We start from the raw sequence: 11,708 nt of genomic DNA, 5'->3' as shown, positions 1-11,708 counted from the left end.
TAGCCTTTTAGCCTTTTCTTGTTCAGAAAGCCAAGTATGTGAAATACATACACAAGAGCCAAAGTCCCCTGCCCCATAGGTACATTGGCTTTCTTCTCAAGCTTAGGAGCTAAATGACCACTCTGCACGAAACTGGTTTGAATATGAGATCTTCCTCAAGATATTTCCACCCTCTTGTGGAAACACTAACAAATGGGTAGAAGAAAGGGGCCTAGATAATCCACACGCGGGATTTGCAGCCTCTGGATGGATATTTGAGATGCAACTGCTAAAGCCTCTTCGATACAGACATGACAATGAGGGGGCTACTGAAGTGACTTTTCTTAGTCCATTTTGTCTCCTTTTCCGTCTCCCCGAGGTATCCCGTGGGTCTCTTCACAAACCCTTCCGCCCAGCCCCAAAGCTTGAAACCTTGCCCCCTTCCCTAAAGTCTCCCATGTATCCACCACCCTCCCCAACCAAAGTCCCCTCCCGGTCACCACCAAAGCCCGGAGAAGTGGAACGCACACAATGCCTCCCTTATAGGGCTTGAGCTGGGGACTGGGCATGCTCAGTAGCCAAAGCAGATTTTTTTTTCTTCTTTTGGTCGCAAGTGCGGCATCTCTCCCAGTCCCACACCTCTTTCCTCTATCCCTATCCCCTCTCCCTACCCCCAGCTCCACAGTCACCCTACTTAACCCGTTCGACACCGAAGGCTCGCCGAGTTCTAAGGTATGGAGAATTAACTGTCTCCTCCTAAATCCACGAAATAGTCTCACTTTGGGCTAAAGCTTCACACTTTTGCCTTAAAGCCCCCAGCCCCTTACGCGCAGACAGGTAGGGGGAGTGCGAATACTACTGGATCCCAGGAAACTGGTCCCAAAGAAGGCTCCATCCTGGATCGTCCGCTACCGAAGAAGTATTCCCGGAGCCCTCTGTTCTGCGGGGTGACAATTAGCCAAAGGTACCGTACCCGTGATACAAAGCCCAAGTGCGATTGTTGCCTTTGAATGTCATTGTTGTTGACTCACCCCCCGCGATCCTGGAATTATTCAATTCGGCGTAGACTCGACGCCCCAGTCTACCTCCCTCGACCCCCCTTCACCCCGGCTCTCCGATGTTTCTTTGGCTTTGCCTAGGTTCTTGGTTGCTCTCTCAAAGGAACGCCCGGGTTGTGTGTGTGTGTGTGTGTGTGTGTGTGTGTGTGTGTGTGTGTCTTCGTTCTTAGGGAACTGGGAGAGGAGAAAGGACTCGAGTGTGCGTGCATGGGGTGGGGGTGAGGTTGGCGCGCTCGTGTTAGGGGACCGGGGTCTCTATGCGTGAGGAAAGGGGTCGCTCCTCCCTAGGGGGCGTTTTAAGCATAAAGAGGGGGTGGATGCTGGGAGGAAAGTGCGCTGTCTTTCCCTCTGTGTGGGCAGAAGAGGAATCAAGTGGGGGTGTCTGGGTGGAGGACCCGGGAGCTCAGGAATGTGCGGGGGTCGAGGTGCTTGAGTGTCGGGAGGGAAGGCTGTGTGCGTGCCGGGGGGCGGGGGGACGGGGGCGGGGATTCAGCGCGTGTATGTAAAGGTGCAGCCCGTGTGCGAGGGTCTGGGTGCGCGCGCGGTGTCTGGCCCGGTGCGCGCGCGCCCGCGCCGCTGCCCGCCTGCTTGCTTGCCAAGGCTGCTCAGTGTGTTTGACGGGCTAGCGGGCGCGGAGGAGCTGGAGCCGAGATCACGTAAACTGCAGCACGGATCGCAGTGCCACAGGCCCTGCGAGAGCCGCCAGGCTCCGGAGGTGGGTGAATTTTCAGCGGGGGCTGAGCGAGCTGCACGGATACGCGCTGCCTCTTCCCGGCTTGGCTCGGCAGCGTGCGTGTGTGTGTGTGTGTGTGTGTGTGTGCATGTGCATGTGTGCGCGTGCGCGCGCGCGCGCGCGTGCGCGGAGGGGGGCAGGTAGCTTATTTTTAGTTTGGGTCATGTTGGTTTGGGGCCGGCTGAGTGACCAAAGCGGCAGTAGTAGCTACCCCCACCCCCGCCTCCGGCCCCTCTTGCCAGTCCCCCGAGCGCTCGCAAGTCCCTGAGGACCGAAAGAATCCTGTGTCCTTAGCATCGCTGCCCCCAGGGAGGCCGGGGCAGTGGGGAAAGTGTCCTGGTCTAGGGCGGCTCGGGCTGTCGGGGCCGCTGCGCTGGGCTTTGTTTTTTGTGCCCACGTCGCAAGCACTCTAGGCAGACCTGGATCTGGGGCTCCGGGCAGTGGCCCGCGAGCTGGTTGGAGATTGCTGGCACCCAGCAAGAGAGGGGATGCTAGAGAAGCCGATGGGTAACTCTAAAAGCCCTGCAAAGCCAGGCAAGCGCTGGCAGCGCGACTTTGCAAGATGCCCAAATGTTGAGCTGATTTCTGGCTTGGTGAGAGCGATATTTTGTGGCTAGCCAGGGGAGACGGGGAGGCCGGCAACCGGAGCTTGGGCCGCCGCTCTCGGCCAAGGAGCCACAGGGTCACTCTGCCTGTGACAAGCGGGCCAGTGACGTCCCAGTGGCCATCGCCCTCTTGGCCTGAGCTGGCCGTCTCTTCTCCCTCAACCACCGCACGCCTGGATCTAGAGAGGCCGACGGAAACTCCAGCAGCTGCCCCTTGTGGGACCCGAGCGCGCGGAGAAATTTGTGCGCAGCGGGGCTGAAGGCCCCCGCGATAACACAAGCGGTCCGCGCCTCCGCTGTCCAGCCCACGAGGACGCTGCTCGGGCCCAGGACCCGGGAGGGGGCTGGTGCCGGCTCTGGGCACCGGGATGCGGCAAAACATTGCGGTACGCGCCATCGCCAGCGGCCCCTCCAGCCGCTTTGCTGTTGACCCGAGGTAGCTAGCGCACAGGAGGCGGCAGTGACCGCGTGTCTCCGTGGAGTCCCCCACCCCCGCCCTAGGCGGGCAGGCGGAGGTTTCCCATGCCAGCTCCAGGGGTGCCATCTCAGCCCACCCAACCCGGTCGTCTGCTCCCCGCGTGCCCGCTCCCTCTACACGAGCTCGGAGCGCCAGGCGCGGCACTCTGGTAGATCCGGGGTTTGTGGTAAGGCTGGGTTTGTGCAGTCCTGGCCAGTCTTGGGAGCCGAGCGTCTTGCCAGGCACAGAGAGAGCAAGAGACAGAGACAGAGAGACACAGACCGCGCTTGGCAGCAGCCCAACAGATAGCTTTTGGTACCCAACTCATACTTTGTGTTTTCTTTTTCTTTTTTGCCTTTTGCCCCGATTTTAAAATGTGCATGTTTTAGGAGTACTATGCGAATGTGAGGTTTCTCTCGCTTACATGTAATGCCCCTTCCCCCTCTAGCTCCCTCCCTTCTTCTAGCTCTTTTTCTTCCTCTGTCTACTTCTCCATAGTCTCTTGCCCTTTCAGCCCCTTTTCTCTTCTCTCCAGGGTGGATCGACTCCCCCGCTCCCTTGCTCAGCCCTCCAGCTGCCGTGGCTTCCTCTGTTTTACAGAACTGCGTTTGGGATCTTCCTAGCTCGTCCTTGCGCCTTTTCCCCCCCTTGCTACTTAAAGTAGAAATTACGGGAGGAGGAGGGCAGCTCCTTATGCAATTTCAGATCTGTTGATGCTCCTTGTTATTTTTGTGCTGAATTTAGGTTATTCGGGGTTTTTAAATTTTGTTTTGTTTTTCAGTTTGGTTGCTGTTTGGTTTCTTTGGGCGGGGGGGGGGGGTGTAGTAACCAGAAATGAGTCAACTGAACCAGAATAGCTATTGAAAACCCTATCTATAGCAAGGCAAAAAGATCAAGTGAAAATTTGATTTTACAATGAAAGTTGGTTTGAATGATGTCATACTTAAGAATTATGACTTCTTTTTGCACTGCCAGTCAAGCCACACGGTGAATAGGGGAAATGCCTGTCTATATGTCAGCCAAGGAGCATCTCAGCAGTGCCGCCTGTATGCTGAACCAAATTAGTTAAAATGCAGATCTTCCTGGGTCATGGCTAGTGGATGGTCTACCTTGAAGCATGTTCAGGTTACCACTAGCTGATTCCTCGTGGGCAAAATAAACAAAGGAGTTTCTGTGTGGCACTTATTCCTTTGTATCATTCCCTCATTGTGTGTTCCTGGGTAATTTATTTAATTAATATTTGGTGGTAACCATATTGAAATTGCAGCCAGCTTTCCATTCAAGATGGAAAATACTCACGTGGCTAAAATGGCATCAAAAAAATGCACAATGCTGTTCTTCCTTTTAATCTTTTCCATGAAGCATTGCATATATTTGTGTATGCATGCAGTATTTAAGGAATTGGCTACAACGGGTTAATGTGCTAAGCATTAAACTCCACTAAAGTGCTTTTTGATTTGTTTAAAGACAGGGACATGGGGTAGTAATATTGGGAAGGGAAGGTTTGGGAAATGATTTTAGGACAAACATTTTCTGTACTAAATGTGTTTGGCGCTGCAAATAAAGCCACTCAACAACTGTAGTGTGTGAACTCTTCCTCAGCAGTGGCAGTCTGTGGTCAAAGTGAAGGATAAGCATTTGAGCCAAGTGTCAGTTGGACCTGGGTTCAAAATGGCACACAAAGGAATGGAAGAGGGCCAGGTCGGCAGGCGAGCCAGTTCTTAGGGGTGGGAAAGCTGTCTGGACATCAGCTAGGCAATGCAGGAAGGAGCAAGCAGGTTTCTCTCCTGCTTTCAGGGACCCAAAGACAAGAGGCATTTTTTCCCCCTGTTTGGAAGATGACTGACAGGAGACTGGGTACCGTTTATTTACCTGAAACTAAAACTTGGCCATCCCCTACTCGGCTATTTTTCTAGAACCTCACAGGGTCATCTGTGTGGTTTTTTGTTTGTTTGTTTGTTTTTAAGGCAGCAGTGTACAGGAGTGAACTGCTTCATAGCAATGTGTTTTCCTGTGCACTGAAGCTCAGGCAAATCTTTTCCCAGGGCTCCTTCCACCTTGGCCTTTGGACTGTCCCCTTTCACAGCAACCCCATCCTCCCACAGCCCTCCTCCACTGAGCACAGGGGGCTAATATCTTCTCTGCTCAGCCTCTTAGCAAGCTGAAGCCTGGAGAATAGACATCTACAAATTCAAATGACGTTGTGGTATTAATGACATGGTGGACGTAATGGGCCGGGATCAGTCCTTAGAGTTGCAAATAGGAAGCTTAAGGTCTGTGTTTGTTCCAGGGTGCAGTTTGGTGGTCCACGTAGAGAAAACGTTTCAGATTGTTAAAATTTAAGCATCATCAACAGTCTTTTTTCCTGTTGTTTGTGGTGTATTCTGCACATGTAAATTTTGTACAAACTACAGGTATGGAAATAAAATGTATGGCATTTGTGGTGGTTATTGTTCGACTGAGTGAGAATACTTGGAGCTCTTGGTGCCTTAAAATTACAAAGCTAATAATGATAGCCATGTGTTCACTATGGCATGCCAAATTTTCAGTTACTAATAAACACATAATTTTCCAGTCATGATCATTGAAAAAATGTTTTCTTTTTATTTTTTAGATTATTTCTCTTTATTCAGAAGCATAAAGTTGTTTGCTGATTGCAAGAAGATGTTTCTTTGGCTCTTTCTGATCTTGTCAGCCCTGATTTCTTCGACAAATGCAGATTCTGACATATCGGTGGAAATTTGCAATGTGTGCTCCTGCGTGTCAGTGGAGAATGTGCTCTATGTCAACTGTGAGAAGGTTTCAGTCTACAGACCAAATCAGCTGAAACCACCTTGGTCAAATTTTTATCACCTCAATTTCCAAAACAATTTTTTAAATATCCTCTATCCAAATACATTCTTGAATTTTTCACATGCAGTATCCCTGCAGCTGGGAAATAATAAACTGCAGAACATTGAGGGAGGAGCTTTTCTTGGGCTCGGTGCATTAAAGCAGTTGCACTTGAACAACAATGAATTAAAGATTCTCCGAGCTGACACTTTCCTTGGCATAGAGAACTTGGAGTATCTCCAGGCTGACTACAATTTAATCAAGTATATTGAACGAGGAGCTTTCAATAAGCTCCACAAACTGAAAGTTCTCATTCTTAATGACAATCTGATTTCATTCCTTCCTGATAATATTTTCCGATTCGCATCTTTGACCCATCTGGATATACGAGGGAACAGGATCCAAAAGCTCCCCTATATTGGAGTTCTGGAACACATAGGTCGTGTTGTTGACTTGCAACTGGAGGATAACCCTTGGAACTGTAGCTGTGATTTGTTGCCTTTAAAAGCTTGGCTGGAGAATATGCCATATAACATTTACATAGGAGAAGCTATCTGTGAAACTCCGAGTGACTTATATGGAAGGCTTTTAAAAGAAACCAACAAACAAGAATTATGCCCCATGGGCACAGGCAGTGATTTTGATGTGCGAATCCTGCCTCCATCTCAGCTGGAAAATGGCTACACCACTCCCAATGGTCACACTACCCAAACATCCTTACACAGATTAGTGACCAAACCACCGAAAACTACAAATCCTTCCAAGATCTCTGGAATCGTGGCAGGCAAAGCTCTCTCCAACCGCAGTCTCAGTCAGATTGTGTCTTACCAAACAAGGGTGCCTCCTCTTACCCCTTGTCCAATGCCTTGCTTTTGCAAAACACACCCTTCGGATTTGGGACTGAGTGTCAACTGCCAAGAGAAAAATATACAGTCCATGTCTGAACTGATACCGAAACCTTTAAATGCCAAGAAGTTGCACGTCAATGGCAATAGCATCAAAGATGTGGACGTCTCTGACTTCACCGAGTTTGAAGGACTGGATTTGCTCCATTTAGGCAGCAATCAGATTACAGTGATCAAGGGAGACGTGTTCCACAATCTCACTAATTTACGCAGGCTGTATCTCAATGGCAATCAGATTGAGAGACTCTATCCCGAAATATTTTCAGGCCTCCATAACCTGCAGTATCTGTACTTGGAATATAATTTGATTAAAGAAATCTTAGCAGGCACCTTTGACTCGATGCCAAATTTGCAGTTACTGTACTTAAATAACAATCTCTTAAAGAGCCTGCCCGTTTACATTTTTTCTGGAGCACCTCTTGCGAGACTGAACCTGAGGAACAACAAATTCATGTACCTGCCTGTCAGCGGGGTCCTCGACCAGCTGCAGTCTCTTACACAGATTGACTTGGAGGGCAACCCGTGGGACTGCACTTGTGACTTGGTGTCACTAAAGCTGTGGCTGGAGAAGTTGAACGACGGGATTGTTGTGAAAGAACTAAAATGTGAGACGCCTGTTCAGTTTGCCAACATTGAACTGAAGTCCCTCAAAAATGAAATCTTATGTCCCAAACTCTTGAACAAGCCATCGGCACCATTCACGAGCCCTGCACCTGCCATTACATTCGCCACCCCGCTGGGTCCCATTCGAAGTCCCCCTGGTGGCCCCGTGCCTCTGTCGATTTTGATCTTAAGTATCTTAGTGGTCCTCATTTTAACGGTGTTTGTCGCTTTTTGCCTTCTTGTTTTTGTGCTGCGACGAAACAAGAAACCCACCGTGAAACACGAAGGCCTGGGGAATACAGAGTGTAGCTCAATGCAGCTGCAGCTGAGGAAGCATGACCACAAAACCAATAAAAAAGACGGACTGAGCACAGAAGCTTTCATTCCACAAACCATAGAACAGATGAGCAAAAGCCACACCTGTGGCTTGAAAGAGTCAGAAACCGGATTCATGTTTTCAGATCCCCCGGGACAGAAAGTCGTCATGAGAAATGCTGCCGACAAGGAGAAAGATTTATTACACGTGGATACCAGGAAGAGACTGAGCACAATTGATGAGCTGGATGAATTATTCCCAAGCAGGGATTCCAATGTGTTTATTCAGAATTTTCTGGAAAGCAAAAAGGAGTACAATAGCATAGGTGTCAGTGGCTTTGAGATCCGTTATCCAGAAAAACAACAAGACAAAAAAAACAAGAAGTCACTGATAGGCGGGAACCACAGTAAAATTGTGGTGGAGCAAAGGAAGAGCAGTGAGTATTTTGAACTGAAGGCAAAACTCCAGAGTTCCCCTGACTACCTACAGGTCCTTGAGGAGCAGACAGCTTTGAACAAGATCTAGGTCATGCATTCTTACTTCATACAGAGGACATTTATTTAATGATGAAAGTGCCTTTTGTTGACTTGTAACTTCCAAATACTATATTATCAATAGGCATAGAGGCAGGTGTTTCCAAGGGTGTCTCATTAACTGTAGCTGCAAAGATGTGTCCCGTAGAAGAGAATTTCCTTAATAGATTTTACTACAAAAAAAACCTATACTGTGGAGTCCTGTGGGGATACTGCAAACTCTGTTGCAAAATCTATACTGTGGAGTCCTGTGGGGATACTGCAAACTCTGTTGCCAAAGGGATGCTTTATATACATAATACACTGAATTTGACCTCAAGAGGCAAATCTGTTTTGTACCCCAACGCAAAACCTTCGTCTCTTTGTGCTTTGTAAAGCAAACTCAAGAAAACTGGTACCAGTGTTCGCACCTCAGCTGGGTCCTTCATCTTGCACGTAGATTAAGTTGGTGGAACTGGAATAATCCTTTTGATTTGTGGCATTGTAACAACTCTGTGTAAAGATTATCTGAAAAGTAAAAAAAAAAAAAAAAAAAAAAAAAAAAAGCATGCAAAGAGAGAACAATCGATAGTATTTGTAAATCGGTAAACCTTTATGGCCTGCATCTTGAAACCGCTGGATTTATAATGTTAAATTGTGCAAATATTTGTTTAAAATATACCATGCATTACATAACTATAAAATAAATTTGAACACTTTAAGCATTACCTGTCTATACATAAAACCTAAAAGAGAAAAAAAAAATCAACGTGAGTTCCATAGCATTTGTGATCTGAAGAAATACGTGACGTTTATCAGAATTAAACATGGCTCAAATTAAACTAACATTAGCGTTTGTTCTCAGTTATGTGAAATACCCACAATCCTTAAAGGTTGTCCAAAATTAGCAAAGTGCTTACCGTGTGAGCGCACCCAAAGCTATTTTTGTAACATAATTCATATTTATGAAGTACTTTGTATACTAAATAGGAAAATATGTACTCCTTAATATGTATTTAATATGCCTGACTTGTTTTCCTGATCACAGGGAATTTATCAATAAGTATAAACTTAGACAGAGAAAAATATACCAAACTGAAACTGAAGCTTCTGTGTACAGAAATATTCTGGACATTGTGATCAGGTATAATGTAAAAACAAAACAAAAAAACCAAAAAAGAAACAAAAATACAAAAAAAACCAACAACAGTTCTGTGCTATTTTTGACAATTTAGCCTATTATCTTCAGATTTGTTACCAACTGTGCATTTTAAAATAGCTCCCTTAGTTTTATAGTATCGTGTCTGGGGCAGTGTTATTCGCCATCAGTTGTCTCGCTTTTCAGGATTCTATGAGCTTAATTCAAACAGTTTTCATGACAAATATTTTAAAAAAGTAATGAGTAAGGTTAATAGTTAGATCTCGTATGCATCAGTATCCTGTTCTTTCATCGTTCTGACTACTATCAGATAATCAAGTAGAACAGTAAACATGATGGTTATCTCAGCTATCAAAGCCACACTGTAAAATGCTTTCATTGGTCTCAGACAGTTCACTAGTCTGCAACTACAAATGGTATGCCACTGTGTTTGCTTGTGCTGTTAACTTGTCCGTCACACTTGGTCAGAGGAAGGAAGTACTTGATAATGGGAGATATTTGAAGATTTTTAGGAGCTCCTGATTAGCAAAGTGACACCCCGAAACACATTGCCTTCTTGGCCTGCCTACGTATGTATATTTTTTTATGCTCCATCTCTTAAAAACTCCTGTGATTCATCAGTAAGATGACCAAGAAGGTAAACAACATAGACATTCTTCATGAATTTCTAGTGGCGGATGTTTTGGTGCAGCTTCCAAAATGATATTATGGTAAAAGTTGTAATAACAGTCCCTTTATTGATTACTAATTTCAGGGCTTTCTATGTTTGTTCCAAGATCAAACAAACAAACAAAAAACTTGGCATTCTTGGAGGGGTGTGTGTGTGTGTGTGTGTGTGTGTGTGTGTGTACATATTGATAATTTGGAGATTTTTTTTTAAACAGCAAAAAAATTGTCTCCATATGTATGTGCTGGTGCTCTTAAAACTTTAATGTGTAATTTTAATTTTCATGACAATGTGAAAACTTTATATGAATATTTAAGAAATACAAACAAATACTTGCTTTCTAATCTTAAAAGAAAGGACATGAAGATGTGTGCCCAATAGCTCATTTTCATTCTATAAGATCATAAGGATTTTTCATTCCCATGCTTGCATGCATCCATGGATTAAAGGGCTTCTAATGCATACTGACAGGATAAAGATGGAAAGGCTTCAAAGAAAGTGTTTTAGTTTATCCTGTCAGTAAAGTATGGATGGATTGAAAAATCTCGAGTAGATACTTTCAGAAGGAACCAGAAAGCTCCACCCATGATCTGGGCATCATAGGTCGTGGGGATGATGCCTTTTATTCAGTGTGGTGATGCTTTGAAGATGTTTCAAGGTTTCTGCAGTTGTCAATGGCAAGACTACCTGCCACCATCTCAAAGATTGCCGTAACAAATTGGCTATCTCAAACTCTTCTGCTGAAAGGTATAAATCTTCAACCTTTTTAAAAAAGTAATTGAAATGTAAGTGGTTATTTGGAAGATCTAATTGTAAGTGAAAGACAGTAACAAATCCTTGGTTAAGGCTGACATATTTTCCTTAACTAAAGTCATTGTGCCTACATTATACAGTGTATAGTATTTTGCACCCGTCTCTCATTAGTTCTACTTGTATATTTTATGATAATGTAGTTAGGCATAAGTTTTGAGTTGAGTACAAGAGCAGTTAAAATACTGTATCTGCATTTTGTTGGCTTCAACTATAGCCTTGATGTTAGTTTAACCCCTTGAGGAATGGTATATCTGCCAGTATAGCATTTTTGGTAGAATTTGATTCAGATCTAGAAAACCCAAGAAGTGCTCATTTCTAATGTGGTCTGACGCATCATGGGCTTTTTGGCACTGTATCACGTGCTTGGACTCTGTTAGAATGGTAGCAAAGAAAATTAGAGCGTATGAAATCAGTGAAGGGGGTGAGCTAATATATTATGTCTGTGTAATATAAATCAAGTTTTAAATTATTTTTTTATGAAATCAATAAAGATGAGTCGATTCTTTAAAAGTAAATCTTTGTGTAATTTTATGAGAAAGCGGCTATTAAAATACAGTGATTGAAGTCTGTAAGGCAATTTATATTCTATATTTAGTTTTCCATTCTGCGTAATACACTGAATAAATATATTAATTAGAAAATCATTTAAGACCAGCTTTCATTTGTTGCTCTTTAAAAACATTTCATTTCTTTAAGCCATAAGGATGCATAAATTATACAGGGCATGGCCTCACGAGTCACGTCAACAGGTACTGCGGAAATAGAACACATCTAGAAATGTATGGCAGTAATATTAATCTATAATATCTGTTGCATGATTTGTACATTGACATTGTATGAAATGAGCACAGTGAGTTATTTTTTTTTTTTGTTATTGTTGTCGCATCCAAAGAGCTGGGGAGAAAAATATATTAAGAATGTATTTATAATCACTATTTTGAAATAAAGTAAAGAAAACACATTGTATTGTTTTTACCCTGATTCAATTATTAGTATTTTAGTTTAGTTTATAAGACAAAAAATCAAGTAATGCTATAAAAGCTAATGTAAATCACACAAAGGAACTGTT

The 11,708-nt window shown here is 44.6% G+C and overlaps 1 protein-coding gene across 6 annotated transcripts; it reads left to right on the top strand.

The window, feature by feature from the left end:
- Positions 1-574: 574 nt before the first annotated feature.
- On the top strand, positions 575-8,566 carry SLITRK4 (SLIT and NTRK like family member 4). 6 transcript variants are annotated; one of them, XM_019749061.3, is made up of 2 exons: positions 575-943; positions 5,447-8,566. In XM_019749061.3, exon 2 carries the CDS (start codon positions 5,497-5,499, stop codon positions 8,011-8,013), a length of 2,517 nt encoding a protein of 838 aa, XP_019604620.1. In that variant the 5' UTR covers positions 575-943; positions 5,447-5,496; the 3' UTR covers positions 8,014-8,566. The 6 variants fall into 6 exon arrangements, with proteins under 6 accessions (XP_019604620.1, XP_074179539.1, XP_088650907.1 ...); XM_074323438.2 differs by having other exon boundaries at positions 581-711; XM_088794781.1 differs by lacking the exon at positions 575-943 and adding an exon at positions 1,295-1,358 and having other exon boundaries at positions 5,441-8,566.
- The last annotated feature ends 3,142 nt before the right edge of the window (positions 8,567-11,708 follow it).

The sequence above is a fragment of the Rhinolophus sinicus genome, chromosome 18, assembly GCF_057876585.1.
Source record: "Rhinolophus sinicus isolate RSI-liver-muscle chromosome 18, RSI-T2T, whole genome shotgun sequence".
NCBI lineage: Eukaryota > Metazoa > Chordata > Mammalia > Chiroptera > Rhinolophidae > Rhinolophus > Rhinolophus sinicus.
Note: the sequence above shows the minus strand (reverse complement) of the source record. Positions and strands in the feature narration are given on the sequence as shown.

What these genes read in the sequence shown, in the direction of transcription:
- SLITRK4 (XM_088794781.1), top strand. Translation starts at nt 1,295, where the DNA reads ATGCGTGAGGAAAGGGGTCGCTCCTCCCTAGGGGGCGTTTTAAGCATA. An exon ending in CATAAAGAGGGGGTGGATGC is followed by an intron (nt 1,359 to 5,440) that starts TGGGAGGAAAGT and finishes TTTCTTTTTATT; the next exon opens with TTTTAGATTATTTCTCTTTA.